This window comes from Condylura cristata, unplaced genomic scaffold (genome assembly GCF_000260355.1).
Source record: "Condylura cristata isolate star-nosed mole 26May11 unplaced genomic scaffold, ConCri1.0 scaffold00025, whole genome shotgun sequence".
In the NCBI taxonomy this organism is placed as follows: Eukaryota; Metazoa; Chordata; class Mammalia; order Eulipotyphla; family Talpidae; genus Condylura; species Condylura cristata.
The window spans coordinates 10,572,118-10,595,328 of record NW_004567126.1 but is presented as its reverse complement, the minus strand read 5'-3'; the positions used below and the strand labels follow the sequence as shown (position 1 = coordinate 10,595,328).

At 51.4% G+C, this 23,211-nt stretch overlaps 1 protein-coding gene across 1 annotated transcript; it reads right to left on the bottom strand.

The window, feature by feature from the left end:
• Positions 1 to 58: 58 nt before the first annotated feature.
• ADAMTS8 (ADAM metallopeptidase with thrombospondin type 1 motif, 8) lies at positions 59 to 20,404 on the bottom strand. The gene is made up of 9 exons (XM_012729483.1): positions 19,634 to 20,404; positions 11,938 to 12,177; positions 10,731 to 10,866; positions 10,013 to 10,180; positions 8,481 to 8,782; positions 6,095 to 6,278; positions 3,604 to 3,776; positions 3,337 to 3,512; positions 59 to 1,198 (listed from the first exon to the last, which is right to left on the bottom strand). The coding sequence occupies exons 1-9, from the start codon at positions 20,402 to 20,404 to the stop codon at positions 628 to 630; spliced, it is 2,721 nt and encodes a 906-aa protein (XP_012584937.1). The 3' UTR covers positions 59 to 627.
• Between the last annotated feature and the right edge of the window lie 2,807 nt (positions 20,405 to 23,211).

Here is a 23,211-nt window from a genome sequence, read left to right as displayed (position 1 = left end):
ACAGAGCAGACCACTACAATGGGATAAGATCATACTTTAGTTTAGAGACACATTTGCTTAAATACTTGACATGATCCAGCCCTGCAGGTGGGAGCCTGAGAACAGGTGGCTTCCATAGTCCTGCAACTCTGCGCCAGTTAGGTAGTGGGTTTTAATACTGAAGACAGCCATGGTCATTTCTGAAGACAGCTCGGGAGTGGAACCATAGAGCTTGCTTTGACATTCACCATTCACTCCCCGGCCCCACCCCTCTGTTTCACTAAGTCTTTCCCCTCTGAGGTAGATTATTTATCGGGGAAATCAAATAGAAAATGGTTTTCATTTGTGTTTGCTAGTCCTTTGCAAATGGGCTGACTGAATCTCCCATTTGGGTCAATAAGTGCACATTTGTATCTTTTAACCTATGCCTTCTACTTGAACAAGGTCCACTCCACAAGGTGTAGACTGTTGTCCCCATCCTCTTCTCCCTCTTATGAATTCATGCCAAACTGGAGGGGCTGTGGCAACGGGAGGCCTGGGCAGGCCAGCCCACGCCACCTCTCTACATAGGGTCACCGTAGTGGGGACCCTCGTCGCACCCCAGGGCCCCGAGTCTATGAGCACAAGTCTGGCTCCGGCTCCCCTGAATCACAGGGGGCACAGCTGGCTTCCGCAGGGCTTGGCATCCTCAGGTTTCAGAGCCTTGTTGCAGGTGGCTGAGGCCTGGCCTGACAGGTCGCGACACTCCACTGTCCTCCGCTGCCAGCCAGCACCACAGCTGCTTGAGCACTCGGACCAGTCCCCCAGGACCCACCGCGCATTGAGCAGGGGCTGGATGACGTTGGTGGTTGCTTTCTCTTTGCTGTTCTGTATGCTGAAGTTCACCTCATTAGGAACAAAAAAGGTATATTTGACTTTGGGGGGAAAGACCTCACCAGGGACGGTCAGGAGCTGCACAGTCAGAGGCTCGGGCAGGGGCCGGAAGCTCTGTAGCCGCTCCAGGGTGGCAATGGAACCACTGTACTTGAGGATGGTCCCTTTCACCAAGATGTCCTGTTCTATAGCTGAGATGGCCAGGTTTCCGTTGAGCAGGTACTGCCCGTCAGCCGTCTTCAGGGCCAGGTAGTTGCCGTCATTCTGGACCCCCGAGGGGCTCCGCTGTTTCACATCAATATTAGTGGCACCGGCTGGGATGGTGACGATGTCATTGTAGCCGTAACTGTGACAGGAAGGAGAGACAGTTAAGACACAGCTCAGTACCTCAGGAAGTAAGCATGCTGGTGACTGGGGCTGGGCAGACAAAACCCATGAAGCAGTAACTCAGCAGCTATCCCAAAGTTCTAAATAAATCAGCGACTGAGGCTGACAGGAATGTCTGTACACTGAGATTTTCAAGGACTTGTGCTTTGTCTGGCAACTCTCTTAGAAATACTTGTATTGAGGCCCTCCCTGGTGGCGCAAGGTGTTAAAACACAGCACTATGAAGCTATTCACAGACACTGCAGCATGAGTTCCATCCCCGGCCGGGGGGTGACCCACATGGCACAGCAGACCTCTCTTGTCTTGTCCACTGCCCGCCTCTGCAGTGTATTTCAACAGATCTTACTGTTCTGCTCCCCACTCTGTCTCTGGTGATTCCTTTCACCCCCCTGCACCTCTGGCCTGTACTCTAGTTCCTGTGCGCATAAATAAATAAATCTTAAAAACAAACAACAACAAAAGAAATGTTGGTATTGAGTGTCGATGTCTGGGTCATGACAGCAGCACAGAGGGGTAGGCAGCCCAGAAAAGCCACGTGGGGCTGTCAAACCTGCCACCTTGGTGTATGTGCGATGCATCACTTCCCAACCCAGAGCTCACCCAACTAGAAGTCTGCCCCACACACCCGTTCTCCCCACCAGGAGGGCCACCTCAGCCCACCTGCTAAATTCCATCAACTCCGAGGATGGGCTAATGGGGCTCTAGTCAGAGTCAGGGTGGAAGGCTGCCTCCAAGAAGCCTCCTTTTGGATGTGTCCACATTAGGGGCCACCCCTTCCACAGGCTGGGATGCTGTTTTGGGAAAATGTTTCCATTCTATTGTAGGTTTAGGGCTTTTGTGGGATGGAGACACCACTTCATTGTTTTCTGTCCTTCTGGAGTAAAAGTATCTGGATGATAAAGCCTGGGAGAAACTGAAGGGGTTAGAGGAAGACAACCACCTGGTCCTTGGCCATGATCGCCTGTGCCCAGCTGAGCTTAGCAGCTTTGTCTGGGGCAGCTGTTAGGCCTCCATGGGCCTAGATGCCTAGAGAAGCAGGCTGAGGGACTCAGCTGCTGAATTTCCCATGTTCCATGCTCCTTTTGTCTATCTCCTTTGAGTTTAAATTTGAGAAGATGCCCATGTTGTCTGCTGTGGGCTGATCTGTTCTCGGAGCCAGCTGGGGTGAGCGAGACAGAGGGGTGCACGGTGGCATGAAGCAGCTGTCCTTGCCCTTCCTCCTCAGGAAGCACATGCAATGGCAGGAAGAAACCGTCCAGGGAGTAAGACACATGGCTTCTCCTCCTGGCTGCCACAATCAGTGCAACCCTGAGCACAGTCGTGGAATCTAACTGTGCCACAGAAGTGGAAGCAAATATAGAAGCTTTCTGAATGGGGGCATTAAGAAGTGAGAATGTGAAGTTCTCAGATCCATGAAAGCAGTGAGGTGGCTGTGTTGCCCCCATTTTTCTACCCTCTTTTCTGAACATCCACCTGCAGAAAGGACTTGCCAGGCACAGGGTGAGATGTCTTTCACATATGGTCCCAGAAGAATCCAGCTTACTCAGCGGAGCACTATTGCTGACAACTCAGCGATGCAACATCTTGACCCACGTGAGCTCCGGCTGTCCGGGGTGCTGTCCTCTCAATGGGCCAGACCCTGCCAGGGAGCTCTGTCTGCACTTTCGCAAGGGCCCAAAGCAGGCAAGACTGCCAATATTTTATCAAGAATGCCACTCGGGGGCCGCCATGGTGGCCGAGGGGTTAAGTCTCAGCAACATCACTATAGGCCTGAGTTTAAATCCCTAGCTGGGATGCTGACCCACATGACACAGCAGACCTCTCCTGTCTCCCCTGCTGCTCCCATTAGCAGTGTGTTTCAGTAAATCTGCCTGTTCTGCTCCCCACTCTATTGCTGGTGAAACCTTTCACCCCTCCACACCTTTAGCCTGCGCCCCACTTCTACATAAACATAAATCTTAAAAAACAAACAAAAAAAACTTGAAGTTCAGTTCTCCATGAGTGGGAAGGAACAGTCCTAATTTATACTGAGGCTGATGTGACTCCAAAGCCCTCTCTGCTCTTGCAACTGGGGGTGCAACTATCAGGGAGACTCACCTGGAGGGGTTGAGCGAACCAGAGACCTTCCTGCAGGAGTTTCCTTTGCCCCCACACACCCCACATTTGTCCAGCTTCCTAGGTGAGTCCACTACATGGTCACAGCCAGCCTTGACGCACTGGCCACGCACGCAGATCGCCAGAGTCTCTGGCCCGCACAGGGTGCCGTCGATCACCTGCAGCAAGGAGAAGGCAGGTAGAGCCTGCAGGTGGGCGAGGCCAGGAGGCTCCCCTCCCTGGCTGTGGGTCTGAGTTCAGGGGACTCACCTTAGCCTCGAACACTTTGAATTCACTCCTCCCCCGGGCCCTGCAGAACAACTTGCAGCGATCTCGAGGGGACACGCCAGCATACTTGGGGACCCACTGCAAGAGGTTCCCATCCATGTCAGTATAGTTGTAGGCATTGTACTTCTCACACTGCTGCTCCCGGAAGCTTTTCCCTACAGGAGGAAGAAACGGCATGGCGTTAACACGCTGTGCTGAAGCAGGCAGACCCATCAGGGGAGCATGTGGATTTAAGCACCTTCCGTCTTCCTGGTTTGGATCCGCCCATAGGACACAGGACCACTGTCACCTGGGCCTACACACACTGAGCTATATCCATGTGTGACTTCATCATAGGGATAAAAAAAAGGAGCATCTGGTCTCAGCTGGGTCTCCTGGGATAAATATTCTTTCCCTTTGGGGAAGATGTTAATTCCACTTTACACATGGAAAAATTTAGACAGGAACAGGGAACAATTCAGTAAGCTTGGCAGGCACAAAAATGAGGCAGGGAGCTATATTTTAGGGTCTCAGCTAATGGTGCTCTACCTTAATTTCCTTGGTGATGATGGATGTGTAGATTTTTGCTTTAGTTCCTATTCCCATGTGTCTTAATGCTGGGTGAGGGACTCTTTTTTAGCTACCATGATGACTCCAGCTCAGCAAAGCCCTCCATGAACTGGCTTGATTTTCATTGGGTGAAATTAGGATGTTCCAGCCTCAGGCTGAATGCCTGAGTACCTGCACACACTATTTCCAATGTGTTCATTAAGTCTTACACTATATTCAGAACAACCTGTGATTTTATATGTCTCCACCTCACTGTCAGCATCTTGGTCCATGGCTCCCAAGTCGTGGCTTCATGACTTTGTGTGTCACCTTGTCCCCTACAAACAGCCAGCGTTTCCTCATACTTCTGGATGCTGCTTCCAGAATAATTTGTCTCAACAAGGCACGTAGTTTCCCTCAACCCTCAAATTAAACTTCTCTCATTCCATTATCTTACCAGGTTCTCCAACCTCGCTATACACTCAGATGGCCTGTGGCTACTTTTCCAGACATAGATGGCCATGCAAAGGCCATCAGGAATATTCCTGATTCTGATTCAGTACCTCTGAGGGTTCTGGGCCCCAGTGTCTGAAGAAGTTTCCCAAGTGACCTGATGGGACAGTGACCCAAAGGAAGGGCAGATGCTCTGATAGCTTTCAGGGTCATGTGATCTGACCTTGACCGCTCATCATGTTGTTTGACTCCATTAGAGTGCACACAGCCCAATCAGACCTGGTCTTCCAGCTGGCTCAACCTCCCATACTGCATCACTGTCTCTATCTCATTGTTCAGCCTTTGCGCTCCATGAAGCTTCTGAAGAGCTCAGGCTTTTCTTGTTTGAATTTCTCATAAACCTGGGGTCTGGGTTTCATAGATTAAACTTAAATTGCTTTGTAAAGTGGGTTTGGATCACTAACTAAACTGCCAGCTTCTTGAGGGCAGAGACCATGCTTTCTGCATTTCTACGTCATTGGCAGCATCTCTTATAGTTCAAGCCACACAAGAGGTGCTAAAAACCACTTGATTGAGATGGCTGATCCTGGTGCATCTGAAATCACATAAACTATTACCCACATCTGCTTTGTATGTATACTGACTACCCATCTACAAACCCCTCCATCTCTTTCTCTTTCTCGGCAGCACTTTGCCCTATATATCTTGCAATCCTGAGGCCAAATTTCTAGAACTTCACTAGATACAGTGCCAGTGTCTGGCATTTGGATGAAGCTCTCCTAAAGCTCTGCTTGTCTTTTGCTGCCTGCCAGTAATTGGAGTTGGATGGGGTGGTGGGGGAAAACTTACAATGGTTCCCTCTCATCAGTTCTGCGGCTGCCCCTGACTGCCTTCTGAGTCAATGTGCGTGATTTCTAGCAACCCCTAGGGCGGTAGGGCAATGTCAAGGGGATGCAGGGGCAGCTTTGCTCCCTGGGATGTTTGTCAGCCAGCTGCCACGGCCCTAAGGGGAGATGGGCAGCTCTCCTGAGAAGGAATGTGCACTAGAATCAGATTCAGAAATCCTCCCTCTGCCCTGGGCTGAATGTTGGCTGGAAAGATATTGGAGGTTTGGCTCTGACACTTGCTTTGGAAAACACTTCCATTTTGCATGCAGACGTGGGTTCAGATGCATCCAGCAGGATTATTATCCTAGATACTAGCTCTCTTCGAAGACTACCCCGCTCCCACCCTGGCATCCTGAGCAAGCTTGGTTGGGACTGACACCTCGATGTTCTCTTCTAGAAATCTCACTCCCCTCGACTTTGCTAGGGTCTTCAGGCACGAGCATGCTTTTTGGTCCCTAGGATCTGCCTTAAAACTACATGCCTGGCAGAGTCCACTTATGTGTGATGGTAGGAAAGCTCTGTCTTGTGGGAGACCCACCCTACCCCTCCTCTGGGGAATCAGCAAAAGGCAGCTGCCAGGGCAGGTATGGCTGAGGTGGCATTACCATCGGGGGGACATTCCTCTGTGCGGCACGACTGGTACTTGGCTCTCCGACCCAGGCAGTAGCGTCCTCCATTCTGAGGCTCGGGGTCCTTGCACTCGCGGTGTGAAAACTGGACTCCTCCTCCGCAGGTGCGAGAGCATTCTCCCCAGGGTCCCCATGGGGCCCAGCCTCCATCGACCGCGGCCTGAAACACAAAAGGTCACCCTGCACCGGGGGACTCAGATCTCTGGGTGATGCTATGTGGGAGGCGAGGTGCATTCTGCTTCTCTGAGTTCACCCTGCTGTCCCGATCATGGGTTAGTGACTGTGAGGTCCACTTGGCTGGTAGTTTTGTGAACACAGAGACTGTTCTGGACTGTTGGTCCCACCCCACCAGTGTCTAACACAGTGCCTGACCCTTAGTAAGTTGCTCAATGTAATAGTTGTTGAATGAAAATCTTTTATGGGAATAAGGTTGGGTCTAAGGCAGCTGTTCACCATCAGGGCCAGTTTTGCCTTCCAGAATCATTTGGCAATGTTTGCCGACATTTTGGTTGTCACAGTGGAGGAAGGCATACGCTGATGGGTGGAGGAAAGGGGTTTGGAGGACACCCAACAACCAAGTCCAGTGAAGCCCGAAGGTCACCATTGCCAAGGTCAGATCAATGCCGAGACTAAAGGGAAAAGTCGCTGGGTGTGTTGCAACCCATCGGCCAGCTACTGTTCGGTGGGATGGTAATGCCTGGAACACACAGAAGTGCTTCGGCTTCACAACCGACCAGGAAAAACAAACCTTTGTCTTTGACAGCTACAGAGTTTTCAAAATGAAGATAATTAGAAAAAAGAAACATCAGGCCTTTCCTGGTGGCCTAGGGGTTGCCTCAGGGCTAAGGCCCCAGCTCTAATCCCTGTCAGGGAGCTGAACCACACATGGCACAGCAGACCTCCTCACTGCTCCCCTCAGCAGTGTATTTCAATAGATCTGCCTGTTCTGCTCCCCACTCTGTCTTGGGGAATCCTTCCACCCCCTGCACCTCTGGTCTACACCCCTGTTCTGTGCATAAATAAATAAAATACATCTTTTGAAAAAAATCACAAAAGCAATATTTACTTATGTAAAAATTGAAAAATGCAGAAAAGTGTAGAAAAGAAACGTTATTAAATAAACACCCCTCCCCAGATAAATTGGCAGAGATTTTCATCAAAATTTTTTCATGCTTTTGCTCAGAATATATGAACATCAAGATGGACCATTTCTATTTTACAAAGATAGGGTTCTGTCATGGCTATCATATTTTAGGACTTTATTTTCCCCTAACATATAGAGGACTAACCTCACCCCAGAGTTATTTCATGCCCACATCCCCTCTTGCTGAACCTGGCTTTGGTGCTGGGGAACACTGGAGGCCCCCCTTCCACCAGTAACATGTGAAGTCTCTCCTGGGAGAGGATGGGACCTAAGAGCAGTTCGTATCGAGCAGGGAGGTGAGCGATGGCTGAGGATGAGGTCACGAAACCTGCCCAGCTCTGGCTAGGAGAAGGTGTGTGGTTCCCTAGGCTCAACAAGTGGCCTGAGGCTCAGAGTGAAGGACATGCCACTGAGGACCATCCTCTCAGAGAGGGGGAGCTAGGTGGGCACTGGGCTGGGTCCCGGCTGTGGGCACAATGGATGCTGTTTCCCAGAGATGGCTCAACTCTCGCAAGATGAGAAGTGTGGTCAGCCCCACAGTTTGGAAGTATTAGGAGCACGGCACAGAAGTGAATCATTAAAAGCTCTCCCTGGCATGGCCTTGTTTTTTCTTGCAAGTTGACTCTGTCCTGGGCCAAGTTTTCTCTGCCTGGTCACAGCAGTTCTAATTTCTCCTCTTTGATTAGGGAAATCCCACAATTACTCTCACTCTCCTGACCTCTAATTATGAACCCAGCTCAGACGTGGGTAGGATGGGAGTACTTTCTCCTCAGTCCTTCACTGACTATTTCTCTTCTGCTGTCACTCTATCTGTTTACAATAGAAACCATAAGCTCCCGCTTAGTGCATGCCCACCGTCTGGACCTTGTGAGGAGTTTCTCATCCATCACCAAGCCTCACAAGCTTTCAAGTCAATTCCAAAGCCATTCCAAAGGGGGTTTTCCCAACAGGCCCAGAGCTCTGCTGTGTCACTCCATTCACTAGAAGTCAGCCTCCACGGACTTGGAAAGATGCACTGGAATAAATTAGCATTGCTATGTTTGTTAAAAGATGAGTGATCATACTTAGAAGTCAGCTGCAGTCTGGCCCCAAGTCTCCTAGTTCATGGCTCCCAAGTGTGAATTCCTCCTTGACAGCCCCCCACCCCCACCCCAGCCCTTGTCAAGCCCTCCCTCTTCCTACCCCTCCCCTCCCCAGCACTGGCCAGCCCCTTCTCACCTTGGGCCTCTCCACTTCCTCCTCCAGCCGGCAGCTGCCCTCCCAGCAGAGGTGACCAGGCCCACAGGGCGTACCGTCAGCCCAGGGCAGGCTGCCGTTCTTCGTGTGGCAGAGGGGCTCGGCGCCTTCGGTCTGGCACCAGAGCTGGGCACAGACATCCTGCGCAGACGTGTTGGGGCAGTGGCGGAAACCCTGCCCGAAAATCTGCTTGCATTGTTGGTCCAGCCCATAGAGGGCGCTGCGGCCCGGCAGGTCTGTGGGAAGGGGCAGGGCGGAGGTGGGAGCGTCCAGGAGGCAGTCTCCTGAGAAATGGAGGAAGCAGAGGAGCAAGAATCAGGGCTGGAGTCGCCTTCTCAACTCTAGTGCTTCCCAGATTACACTTACATTCCCAAGACGGGGTTTTAGGTCTAGACATAACATAAACCTTCACCTCAAGAAAGCATCAACAGTCAATCATCTATAAAGATTCATCCAATTGTTGACAATTTTTTGGGTCGGATTGAATTTCTGTTGTTGTTCAGAGCATCTAGCATTCATTCTGTGCACACCTGGGATGTGCTAGCTCCTTGTCTTGTTACACATGGATGGAATCACAAATCTGAGGGGGATTTAAACGGGGTCTTAAAACACCTGAGGGCAAAATCACACCCAAGTGGTGATGTTCAGGTAATGAGATTTTTACATCATCAGTGAGAAGAAGTAGAATAAATTTTCACTGCTGAACACAACAATTGCAATGGTTTCAGCTAGCATAGAACCCCTGACCACCTTACTGTCCCCCTCCCCCCCCGTGCCCTATTTCCTGCCTTTGCCATTACATATATATATTTACATTATCCTTCATTTCGTACCTTTTTTTTTCATCTCAGCTGTAATCCCTGTGAACAACCTTTGCCATTTCTTTTTTGTTTTTTTTTTAAAGATTTATTTATTTATGCATACAGAGGCCAGAGGCACAGGGGCAGTGAGATGATTCAGAGACAGGTGGGGAGCAGAACGGGCAGATCGTCAAAGTACACTGCTGAGGGGAGCAGTGGGCGGGTCAGGAGAGGTCTGCCACGCCATGTGGGTCACCTCCGGGGCCGGGGATTGAACTTGCACTGAAGTGGCAGCATCCACCTTGCATGCTGCGTCCCAACCCATTGTGCCACCAGGGAGGGCCCCCTTTGTCATTTTTAAGTTACAGATCCATTATGCCAGCCCTAGAGACTGTCTTCTCTCTCCTATGCCACATTCTTCCTTTCCTTCCTGCTTTGTTTGCTTCCTCCAGACAAACCTTTGACCAATTCTACCTGCTGGGTGACGACTAATCTAAATCAGAAGCCAGGCTGCTGGAAGACTGGGCCAGGAGGAGTATACTCAATGGCCAGAATGCTTGGCACACGAGGCTGTATGAGGGACCCATCTCTGTAGTCTCTTCTACAAAATGTCTAGAACATTTTGTGATGTGACAGAGCACAGGCAGAAACGGCACCGATGTCAGCAGCAGCCTGAGGAAGCTGCCTGCCAGGGAGAGGCCTGAGGACGCCTACCGTGCCCGCTGTCCAGGAGCTCCGTGAGGTACATGGCGCTGCAGGGGGACCAGGGCAGCGTCTTGTTTAGGTGGACGAAGAGGGGCGCCATCATGTGGTGCTTGCCCATGGGCCCAAAGAGCCTCGAGCAGGGCTTGGAGTCATCGTGAGGCATACTGAGGACGTGCCCTGTGAGGAGAGACCCTCCGTTCATGCCAAAGGCTCCTGGCTATCTGCCCTGCCCTGGGACTGGCCACATGACCCCCACCCCTACCCCTGCGGGAGACCCATGCTCTGCTGACAAAAGAAGGCTTAACCCATAACCTGCTCTTCATGGGAACTACTGTTCCCCTCTTAGTTGTGTTTCAGGTTTCACAGGTTATTTTCCGCCTCAGTCTGTCCTAAATCCACACTCGCCTCAATCACTCTCTTGTTTCTACTCTCCTTTCTTTACAGTCCATCTTCCCAGAATCCTGTCTACTTTACTGAGGCATTTGGTTCAGGTTTTGGCCTTTTCCTGGTGTCCTCTGATGAGGGCAGGACACTTTTACTATTTTGGCCTTCTGCTCGGGTGGGCGTGGTGAAAGCACAAGATGTATTTGTCTACAATCACTGCGCCGGCTGTGTGAGGGGCAGGGGCTTGGCATGAGGGCTGCGTGTTCCTCAGGCCCTGGGCTAGCCTGGGCGGGAAGAGCACATCCCACCGGTGCTGTCAGTGGGCTGGGAGGGCAGGGCTTACCCAGCTCGTGGGCCAGAGTGTAGGCTGCCTGCAGACCTTCGTCCTCGATCACAGAGCAGCTCTTGTTGGGGTCGCAGATTGTGCCTATGTCGGCCACGCCCAGGGTGTCGCACATCCCCTCCTTCCCGCAGAAATTCTGCTCAAAGGAGAGAGTGAGAGCATGAGCACAGACAGAAGAGAAGACTCTCCCTACTCCTGTTCCTCCTGAGATAAAGGGGAGTTTCTAAAAAGATTGATTTATCTATCCATACAAGAACTGGGGTACAGGCCAGAGGTGTAGGGGTGTGAGAGGATTCACCAGAGACAGAGTGGGAAGCAGAATAGGCAGACTGAATGAAGTACACTGCTGAGGAGAGGGAAGGTCAGAAGTCTGCCACGCCATGTGGGTCACCTCCCTGGCCAGGAATCAAACTCTTGCTGCAGTGGCTGCCGATAGCTTCACAGTGCTGCTCTAAATCCATTGCACCACCAGGGAGGGCCCCGAGAAAGGAAAATTTTAAAGCCAATGTCTATTAGTGTGTATAGGACTCTCATGCTAGGGAGCTGTTTCTCTTTCCATGTTGGCGTTCCTAGAGCTCACAGGAACTGTGAAAGCTCATTTGGGAGGTAGACAGCAGAGCAGCCGAGAGCACTGACCTGTGGCAGGACAGCCTTGGCTTGGCTATGGTGCTGGCCCTCGGCCTCAGTTTCCTTGATTATAACATGGAGCTAAAACTTGTGGGGTGGCTTTGCAGATGCAGGAGTGAAAGGGGCCTAGTCCCTGTGGTTTTACTCTCTTCGTCAAGAAGCTGTACATTTAAATTGCCCCAGATAGGTGAACAGGTGTCCGATTCAGGGAAACCTCAAGGCAACACCCTGGTTACCTGCCCTATTTTAACAGCCATAGAAGATGAAGTTCTCTCTTCCTCCAATTCGAGATCTCTCTCTCTCTGGGCAGTTTGAGCCCATTTCCTCTTTTTATGACCTCAGCAGACAGCTGGTCACAAACTTTTGGAAAAGAGCCCTTCTGAGATTCCTTTCCTTCCCTTGCAAATACCTCACACTTGTCCTCATGACCTCCTCCTCGTCATTCCACATTTGAGGCTCCTGGCGTCCAGCTGGGACCAGCAGGGAGACATTTCCCATGTTTGGGCAGGCCTGGTCCTGGCTTTGATCTGCCCATCCCGCCTCCCTCCCTCTCCGGGGTTTCTGGAGCCAGCCCACAGACCTGTCTGGTGAGCAGGATGGCCGTGTCGAAGTGCTCTGGGTGCCGGTCACTGGGCTGGTTGAAACGCCGTTGCCAGCTGCAGAAGTTGCGCAGAGTGAGCCCCCCATTGTCGGATACTTCTGGACCCCATTTCTCATCTTCCACTATCAGCACTTTTACCACCATCAGGTTGACGGAGTTCCTGATGCTGGGATGCTTATAGATGCGGGCTGCCACGGACATCAGTGTCAGGATGTGGTTCTGCAGGGAGGAGGGAGCAGCAGAGTGAAAGTTAAATCCTGCCTTTGCCTACCCGCAGCCACCACCCCTTCTTGTGCATCCCACGTGCCCAGGCTCTGTGCTGAACACCTGGGGAAGACCCCTGAGACCTTGCTGTTATTTACCTTCATTTTCTATGTCAAAAAAAAAAACGAGGTTTAGTGATTGACCAAACATCACAAAGCTAATGAGCTTGTGGCCAGTATTTGAACCCAGACTGCCTGGACCCCAAGCACTTGCACTTGACATCTAGAGCACTTACATGTGGCTGTGTAAATTTAAGTCAATGACAATTCAGTATGATTAAAATGACAGTTCTCTATCACACCGGATACATTTTAAATGCATTAAGGGCTACTGATGGCTCTTGGCTATGTATTGAACTGAGCGGACAGAACATTTCCATAATCACAGAAATTTCTGTCTGACTGCACTGCTTATTCTGCTTTAACCTTGACATCAGCTGCTTCCCTGCCAGTCACCCACAACCTTCTCTGTTCTCAGCCCAGAAGCAATGATCTGAGTGCTTGAGGTTAGCAGAATTTCCCTCATAGAATCTAGTGGAGTATGTCCCTAATACCTGTTGGGGGTAAACTCTTCAGGATGGATGGTTAACTGTGAGAAGTTTCCTCTAACAATCACTACCTGCATTAGCTACCCTGTGCCAGTCTGGCCTACACTTTTCATATGCCACCTCGTGAAATTCTAACAATAATGCTCTGACGTAGGTATGATAATTCCAGTTTTACAAATGAGGAAATGGAGGCTCATGCATGTTAAAGAACATTCTGAAGTCATACAGCTCTTCAAGTTAGGATGCCAGCCTGCGGGTCTGTGTCTGACACTCCTTCTTGTTAAGTCTTGCAGTGATTGGCCTTCTGGCTTTGCCATGGACGACGCCAAAGGGGTTATTCCTTGCAGCCTGTTGCTTGAGAGGATGCAGTGGACCTAATGTGACCCAGAAGCTTAGGCTCATACCTGCTTTTAGTCCTTCCCTCACCTCCATCCCCCATCAGCTAAAGGAGTCTGCCTTATCCCTTGGCTCCTGCCTATCTCTGCGCTGCAATTGCCCCAGGCTTTCGAGGAGGCCAGCTAGAGCCCACTGCTCTGCCCCTAGGGCCTCTAGAAAGGAATCCTCTTGCATCATTTGCAGAAGGGGAGATAAAGGGGCTGAGGCAGGTGTTTCTTGAGGTAGGAGTAAGGTAAGCTCAGTTGCTCCTCATTTGCTCTGTCTCTCTGTGCCTTAATTAAGCACCAGCTCCCATAAGCCTCTTCTTCTTTACTCCCATAGTCCCCAAGTTGGGAGTGGAAGGAGGGGAAAGGAACTGAAAGACTGGAGAGGGACATTCCATCAGTAGAGGCCATGTGTGGGCGTTCCAGACGAATCCCATTATTTGTGAATGGGATCTGTCTGTTCACCTCGCCGGCAGCAAGCCAGGTATTTTGTAAGCCCTACAAACAGGGGTTGGCAGGTTATTTAGAGCATCAAGCACTCTAGCTATGTTTAGGCTGATGTAAACATCTTATCAGTAAAGCTGAAACTTGGCTTTTGCTCCTGGAGTTGGATTCCTAAGGGAGAAGAAGCAATCACATCATTATGCAACAGGGGGTGCGGACTGAGTGGTGGTGGCTTGCTGCAGGCCCCTTCCTGGCCAGGTCTTCATAATTTCAGGGAACAGAAAGCGTCTTTTGGTCTCTTGTCCTAAGGGAAGGGCCAGAGTCCTCTGAGCCATGATGGACCCCTGGAATTTCTTCCAAGGAAATCTGCAACTGTCCTTGTATGGTTTCTTTCCTTTGAGTTCCAATTTCACAAACTCAGAGTTGGGGAAGATGTTATTTTATAAAGGTGTGATGATAAGAGAAGCCAGCTGGTCAGCTCGGGTGCAAGAAGATACAGCATGTATGCTCGAGCTTTAGAAGAGGCTGTGTCCCAAGCTGACCAGGTCAGGCTGAGGCTCTCAGGCAGTGCAGCCAAGGGGACATCGTGCAACGGTCTTGTCCCCAGAGAAAACCTAAGATATAGCAGGGGAGGGGGGCATACTTGCATATAGAACAGGTTGAGGCCTTGTGCGAGCTCTGGCTCTCAGTTTTTTGGGGATTATCTTCCTTTGCAGTGTGGAAAGCTTATCTCACCTTCTCTAGATACTAAGTAACTGTCCGGCTGAGCTGGTTTTAGAGCCATTTCCCTTCCAGGCAGTGGGCTCCACTTCAGCACATTTGAAGGCCCTGCAGACTGCTATCTCCGGGGATAATTTCCATTGCAAGAAGGCTGAACGGATTCAGTGTCCAATGCTGTTAAACTCCTAATCCTTGTCCCTCTTACTTCCCTTACCTATTTTCCCACTGGGAGAAGCAGTCACCCACTATCTTCTCCTTGGTGACACGTTTCTGAGCAATAGTTTCAGGAATACCTGACATTTGCTATACATCTTGCAGTTCTGCATGGGAAATGTCCACTAAGCTTGGATGGGATGGGTGTCATCACCTGTGGATCTCTGAGTCTCCTCCAGCCATTCAATGGCGTGGGCTTACGGGACAGCCTGACTCATGAGGTACCATGGATGGTGGGCCCCACAGTCACTCAAAGAGGTCAGGCCACATGCTCCACCACCTGGTGTCTATTTATAGCTCCCTGCTCACTACACAGGCCAGGGCTGCTGCTGGAGGAACAAGAATGATGTGAGGCCCCTTGGTGGAGTGGGGGGTCCCAGCAGAACAGACCCTTTCCCACAACCATGTCAGGTAGGTTGAGCCTATGGCCAGTTGGACTCTTGAATAATTTGGGGATCTCACGCCCTACTTCTCCTCAGGGGAGGTGTGGATTTTTCAGGGAGTCTACTCCTCTCCTGGTGCCCCAAGACCAGGAAAGGAGAAAATACCACCCCAGTGAAACAGGCTGGGACATAGCTGTCTTTGATTCTTTGAGATACAAACAAACAGCTTCCTCCCTCAGAGCTCCCATGGCAGCCAAAGCGAACTGTGGTGTGCATCTCAGGGAAACTGGGTCACAGCCAAACACATTTCCAGCTCCTTCTGCTCAGAACTCATCCATGAGGTTTTGCTCATTTGCTCTTCACATTGTGCATCTTAACTATTTTCCCCACAGTATGCCTGGCAGGGCGAGGAGGGGAAGAGTGGACTCTGACCTCACCACTGATAACACCACTTTTCGTTTGGCTCGGGCATCTCTATTGGGCTAGAGACAACACTGAGGAGAAGGTGGAGGGGGAGCAAAGGAAGAGGATGGAAACCACAGGGAAAAGAGGGGGTCTGCACAATGTCCTTCATTTCTCCTCATTGTCCAAATAGCCAGTTGTCATATAGCTTCTCCAAAGCACACACTCCCCAGAGCCACGAGGAGACAAGCTTAAACATTGTGAGCAGAGCATGCTGAAAAGGCTTGCCTCAGCCCTGCAGGGGGGCAGTCACATTAGTGACTGGCTATGGTGGCCTGTCCTTCCACTCTGACAATGTCATCATCCAGGACAAGTGTCCTAGTCTGTGCTCAGCTGAGCACCTTCTATGTGCCAGGCACTGGGTTGGGTGCTTCTCATAGTTGACTACATCCTCAAATCAATCCTAGGACACTGCTAACACTGCTCCTATGTGGGAGATACAGAGAATTTGGTAACTTGCTCGAGGACACTCAGTTATTTCTGTTTCCTTTCTAAGTCTGTGTTCTTAATCACATACTGACTACTACCCATCTTTGTTGCTGGAAAGAAAGCTAGAGCATGGCCAAAATGAACCCAATGAATACAAGCAAGCAACCCAATGAATACAAGCAAGCAACCCAATGAATACCTCCCTCACATTGTCAATGCACCCCTCCTTACTCCTTACTTTAATATGCAAGGACCTTGCATATTAAAGCATTTGGTTTGAGAAATGAAGCTAAAAAAAAAAAAGGTTAGGGGTGCTAACCATCACACAACTGAAAATCCAAATATAATTTTTGATTCCCCCAAAACTTAACCACGAATATATAACCTACTGTTGATTGGAAACCTTACCTATAACATAAACAGTGGGTTAACACACACTTCCTGTGTCACATATATTGTAGGCTGCATTCTCACAACAAAGTAAGGAGAGAAAAGAAATTCAGAGAGAAAACACACTTACAGCACCCTATTTGTCAATACCATAAGTTTACATCAGTTGTTTACCAGAAGATCTGCATATAGATGGACCTTTGCCTTTCAAACCTGTGCTGCTTGAGGGTTAAATATACTTCACTCTCTGGAGCAGCAAACCTGTAGCAAAAGCCAGCAGCAAAAAAAAAAGAAATGGCAAAGACTCTTCTTTTTTGCCAGTGGGAGAACCTAATTCACATGAGTATAACACTTGTCGTTCACCCATGAAGACTTAGGTGGCTAGAGGGACTGAGGACTGTATCTGTTTTGATGATTTTTCAAACCAGGATACTTCTGCGACTAAAAGAGAATCCTGTTGCTAATCACTCCAGAACTGGGCTGAACCAACCACCTGGGCAAAACTTGGTCACTTCAGTCCAGGTCTTGGAGAGATATTTTCCCAGAGGCTATGGAAGGCAGAATGACAGTGACTTTTTTCTCTGAAATCACCTGCTGGTAGCTTACCCGATATCCTGGGAGTTTTGGGTTCATTGTGGGGAAAATGAGTGTCATCTCTACACCCTCTCTGCTCTGATACGTGGGTGGGCAGCTCTCCCAGATGGAGTGTGTGCCCCTGCTCAGCTCACTCCTCTCTTGCTCCAGTTTCATCCATGAAACAATGGAGGTGGGGGGGCTGGACACAGAGTTAGTGGTCTGTTCAAGAGGTGCTCCCTCCTTTCAGAAGTCCCCTTTATCTGAGCCCCTTCCTCTGAAACCAGATAAGGAGGCAGGAGGCAGCGGCCCCTTCTCTGGAGGGATTAAGTGAACTCAAGGGTACAGAGTTCTGGAAAATTTCACTGTTGCTGAGCAATGAGCCCAGTTTCAACAGGGCAAGTTCTTGTTCCCAGGCTTGAAGGTGGCATCTGCTCTGGACAGGGCCTTCCATGTTCCCTGGGTGTCTTTGGTCTTCTGCTTTTAGGTCCCTGATCTTAGAGCATGGACAAGTGTTTGAGGGTAAGGTTCAAATAGTCATTGGTCCTATCCTCTGCTAAAGAGGCAGCGGGGCACAGTGAAAAGAACTGGACTAGAGTTCTGGAGACGTGGTAGACTCTGGCCTGCCACCTAGTAGCCGCACAACCTTGAGAAGGTCAGCATCTCCTGTGAGTCTTACCTTGCAGGTTGGCAGTGAGAGAATGAGACCAAAAGGACTGGCCCATTGAAGAGACATTCTTTTAGGTGTCAGACCTAGAAGCAGACCCTGTAGGGAGAGGAACGCAGCCTGACAGGGACCTGATGCTCTCCTGGGCCATGTGGGCTGGCTGGGTACAGAGGCATGGCTACGAGTGTTCCAGAAACCTGTGCATGTAGAGGGGGAGGGATGTGACAAGCGTGCACTGAACCATCCAGCCTGGAGTTACACGAGGGTGGAAGTGTGAATAGAGCTCTATCAAGAGAAAGGCAGAATCTGAAGTGTCTGCATCTGATTCGTCTGGCGCAACAAACCTGGGAAAACCCAGCCCTGCTTCAGAGGCCTGGGACTCCCAGAGTCTAGCATCTGAGCATGTGTGCTTCTAGGTCATGGTAAGTCTGGAGATGCCAAGTATGTCCTTGAGGCAAATACTCAGTAGCTCAAGGGTCTAGTGATGAGCTGAGAGAGTGAGATGGCAGGCAGCATTAGGTGGGACATTTGGGCTCTGAAGCCTGGAAAATATGGCTGTTATGCTGCTTCTCTGTGTCCTTGTTGGCTGTCCTACCTCCTGGTGCTCAGGCAGATGTCAGAAACAGGTGCAGGCTGAGATAGGGTGTCAGCATCTCAGCCTCTCAGTGCTGCATTTGCAATGAATGTGCTTCAGGCTCTTTCTAGGGGAGCTCTTAGCAGCCAGCCATGGCGGTTCTAACCTGAGATGGGACAAGCCTGGGCTGCCACCCTCTGGAGGACTTGCTTGGGGAAAGGAGCCAGAGAAAGCAGCTGGTGCTCTCAGGGTGGGGAGATATTAAGTCAGTGTAGACCCAAAATCCACGTGGCAGGCTGCCTTGTTAGCTCAAAGCTGCCTGGCCACTCTGGGAGACTACCAACACAGCCACCAGAGAGCCTGTCCCTAGTTTAATTGGCTCCTCCCATACTCAGAAGAGTGACCCCAGACACCTCTCACCCCTAACGGTTACCTTGAATGCAATTTCCCAGTGACTGCAGCACAGGGCAGATGCAGTGAGAAACTAACTGTGGCTTGTCCGCATAGAGGATGACAAAGTTCTTGGGCACAGGTTGAGCCTAGAATTGGGTCTGTGGCCAAGCCTGCCATGATTAATTGCGCTACCAGGATCCCTGTTTCTGGGAACGCTGACTTCTAAGCAATTCTGTACCTGCGACAACTCTGGTTCAGTGCTCTCCAGGGGATGAGAAAATCTAGTTCTCTCCTGGAATTCTTATATTACATCTAGTCCTTGGGGGAGGTTGGGTCTCAGCACTACACACACTCCTCTAGACAAGTTCCACCATCTCCAGTTAGAAATAGTCTGGCTTTAGAAGCTGTTTCTTGACTCAGTTTTCCTGTCCAGCTCAGTGAAGAGCTGTGTCTGAGCTGAGAGCAGCTGGGGTGGACTGAGCATGCTTCTGGCTGCCTTGGGAAGATTAACTGAAGGAGTCCATATCCCCCTCCCTGCGCCCCTCCCTTTTCCACTGAAGGTTCAGTTTCCCCCCCGCTGAGCCCCCAGGTTCCCTTCTTGAGCTGATGCTGGCACTGCCAAATTCTACTGGGCTGAGTGCCAGGTTGGCAAGGTAGCCCATGGCCTTGATCAGAACCAGCTGGACGCACAGAAGTTGAGCAGCTCCTTTCCAGGTTCAACTCTCTCCAAACAATGTCTTTTACTTCTGGCAATCTCAGTTCTGTAGGCAAAGGGGATACAATAGCATCTCTTCACCCCAGCTGCCTTTCCCTGGGCGCCTCTCAGATCTGGAGACAGCAGAGGGCTGAGGAATGGGTGGGTGGCTAGTGGTGATGGTGGTGTTCAATTTGCATCTCTATTGGGAGAGACAGGTGCCGGGGAGCAGGTAGGGGGGGCTTTCAAACCCACTTTCAGTTTTGTTTTGCCAAGTGCTGCAGGAGATCCGGGCTCAAGCAGCAGAGAGGAGGCGGCACCACCATCTCTGCTTGAATGGGGAAGGCTTGGGATAGGTGTTAGGGTGTCAGAGGTAAGAAAAAGTTACTACTCTTTCTCTGAAAGATAAGTTCCTTGTCTGTGGTCAGTTTGGGAGGGGGAGCAGCGTGAAGGGCTTTTTCAGCGGGACTGCAAAGGGAAGGGTTTGGAGACTCTGGAACATGGCTGGGGGGGGGGGGGTCTCCAGGCAAAGCGAGTCCTACCTGCAGGTCGGCCCCATAGAAGGCAGCCATGGAAGCATCGGCCACAAGCAGCGTTTCCACAAAACGAGCCTCAGACACAAACCGCTTGGTCCTGCTCGTGGCCCCCAGCAGTGGCGGCGGGTCGCTGGCGCCTTCTGCCTCCTCTTCCTTGCCCTCCTCCTCCTCCTCTTTCTCCTCCTCCTCCTCCTCCAACTCGTCGTCTCCTCTCTCCTGCCTCTGGTCCTCTCCCTTCTCCACCTCCCACTCTGGTCGTGCAGGGAGAGGGTGGGCTTCCGCGGCAGCAGTGGCCACGCCGTGGGTTCTCTGGCGCGCTGCCGGCCCCCGGCGCTGCAGGCGGTGCGGCTGCTGCAGGGAGCCCCCTGCACCCTGGGGCTGGATGGTGAACTCCTCGCCTTCCACCAGGAAGGAACCGCTCAGCCCGCCGCACAGGCTGACGGCGGCCAGCGACTCGGGCTCTGCATTCACAGTGCCGGAGAAGAAGCAGTGGCGCAGGTCCTGCTCGCCCCCAGCCGCCCCGCCGGAGCCCCCGAGGTGCTCGATCTTGAACTCTGGCGCCAGGAAGCTGGCGTCCGGCGCCAGGCGCAGCACGAAGTCCTGGCCGAAGGCGGACAGGTGGAGCGCCAGCTCGCCCGCGCTGCCGGGCAACCGTGTGGGCACCACTAGCTCCGAGGCCGACCCCTCGGCACTGGGTCGGGCCGGGGCGCCGCGGGCGAGCGGCGGTAGCAGCAAGAGCAGCAGGAGCAGCCGCCGCCGGGGGGCGGCGCGGGGCATGGGGACTCCGGCTGCGGCGCGGGAGAGGGGAGAAGCGGGCCCGGCGCGGGCAGGTGCGGGCGGCGGGAGCGTGGCCCAGCCGCTCTCTCCAAGAAAGAGAAAATCGAGCAGCTCGCTGGCCTCCGGCGCCCGTAGGGACTTGGCGACGGCGGCGGCGGTCCCCGGGCGGCCCCTCTGGCTGGCGCAACCAGCTCCTGCCCGGATCGCCCGACCGGCAGAGCGCGAGCAGCTGGTGTCCTGGTCAGCCAGCCCGCGTGCGCCGCTCCTCCGCCCGGCCCGCGCGCTGTCCCAGCTCGGTGGCCTCTGCCTTCTCCCCACCCCGGGAAGCACCGAGTGGGCTGCCGATCCCTTCGTATTTATACTTCCTTTCCGGCTTTGACATAAGAGGTTTATTTTTGATCTCTCACTATTCCCGTTTCCCCTCCCCTGGGATCAGAGAGAAACTGAAAAGAGGGAGCGAGAGAGGAGAAAAAAAAAAATTTTTTTGGATGAAATGTAAAACCAATCAGGAGTCAGCAAGACTCGTCGTCCCCCCACCCCCCCACCCCTTCGCCTTCCTCCCTCCCTTCGGTAAGTGTCAACTCCAACTTTTTCCTCCGGGCTTTGTGCGAGAACCACTTTAACTCTTCCAGTGCTGGGCTGGCCCAGCAGGCGGAGTGCTGGGGGACGCCCCAGTTCCTCCTGCCTCTATGAGGCCAAGTACCCGGGACACACCCTCCGAGAACCTCTTGCCCCGGCCACACCACGGCCACGGGGGCAGTGTTCCGATCCCTGCTGGGTCGTATGGGAATCCAGTTGTGCCTCAAAAGAGGGAGGTCTGGGGAGAAGTTTAAGCTTTCAAAGTTAAAGCTAGAGAGAGGTGGGAAAGGGCATACTAAAATCCTGCTTCCCAGTAAACAACGTGGCATGGGTTAATTTTCACCTCAAGCTGGGTGGGAATGGAGACAAAATATCACCAGAGGTGAGGTTGGCAGCCAAGTGGTATTACCCCGGAGGGAATTAAGCCTTTCCCTAAGAGGGCAGCAGACTTCTAGAAACTGCTTGTTTGAGAACTCCTCTCTAATGCTGCTCAGTTACTGGGGGACTTCGGGAAAGGTGGCCTTTCACTGGGAACAATGGAGGATGACAGTTGACACTGCACACATACACACACACACACACACCCCCCCCCTACCTGAGAGGACCCTGAAACTAGGGAGAGGGGATTGGCAGGGTCTATAATCTTTGCTCATGGTGATAAAACACAGCACTTAATGGCACGCCAATGTAATGGCGTGGGTCTGGATTGGATTCAAGGTCTTGTTCTCCAGGTACAGGCTCTGGAGTTACCCCTCTCTGAGTTATCCTTGTGGGATATTCCCTGGGATCAGGACCTTATAGTCCTTTGCCAGCTCACATGACCCCACTACCCTGATCTCTGCCTGTGTTAGGGGCATTGATGGTTGAATAGCTAAACTTGTCCTTTTCAAAAAAGATTTATTCTATTTATTTATGTGTACAAGTGCTGGGGTATAAGCCAGGACGACTGAAATATACTGTTGCGGGGAGCAGCAGGTGAGGCAAGAGAGGTCTGTAGCTCCCTGGCCAGGATTGAACCTATGCTGCAGTGACTGCTGAGAGCTGCACAGTGCTGAGGCTTAACCCCTTGCACTACCAGGGAGACCTACCGATCTCTTTTTAATCCATCCAGGCCCTTTCAGTAGCTCCAGAGTTCCAGCACTGCATGAGACTCTCAGGGCAAGTTACTTCCAAAAAGGAGGTTCTCACAGCCACAAAGTACTTTTTGACGATAGATCCCAGGGGAAGCCCTGCCAAGTTCCCTCCCAGTGTGCCCTCTCACTGCTTGCTCAGAAACACAGAGGGCTGGCTTTGAATTAGATGAAAGGATCAACTTTCCAACCTAGCACACTGCAGAATCTTCTTTCCTGGATAATTTACAAGATAGGAATAACTCGAGTCACATTCGGGGAAACACTTCTGGAAACAGGGGAATGGAAAAAATGGCCTCTTTAACACTTCCCAAAATGAGCAAACCACTTCATCTCAGCACCGTGGTGGAACAGTCCCAGGGGCCTGGGAGGCAGCTGTGTTTCAAGGTGGTTGTAACCTTTTCATCAGGGTCTTTGCTTCTTCAAGTTCCTTACTGGCCTTTTTCCAGAGTGAAACTTCTGATTTTCAATAGCAACAAAGCCTTAGAAGTTTCCTTCCTTCTCCCTGGTAAACATCTGAAAAGCGTGGGGTTGAATGTTTGTGCCCTTTGCTGTCCTGAATGTATGTGTGTGACTGGGGTGGGAGTCTTAACCAGACCAGGGAAACTCTTAGTTATCCTTGGAAATCTCTGATCTCAGCTGTTTTTTTTTTTTTTTTAAATAGAATAAATCACCTCCCAAGTCAGGTCATTCCAAGTACCCTTTGGAGAGAGGTCAGGTAGTGAACTTGGGACTTTTTTCTGCCTCAGTTCAACCACAGCAGAATCACCATCACCATCACCATCACATCATTAGCAGCATAGGCTGCTCAGCTGGCTCACTTGGGGTTGCACCTGTCTGGCTGTCTCCTTCCTCCTGTGTTCCTGGATTCAGCCTTCCCTGAGATTTGCCTTCTAGAATGACCGCTGCCACTTCAGTGTGAGCTCAGTGTGCCAGGCTTTGCCTTAGCTATGCTTCAACCTAAGGCCTTGATGCTGGGCTGGTTTGTACTTGAAAGCTTTCAGGAGGACAGCAGATGAAAACAGAACAACAAAACAAATGCAACAAACAGACCGTGAAAACCCCAGAGCAGTGTCCTGCTAATTATGGGGATCCGAC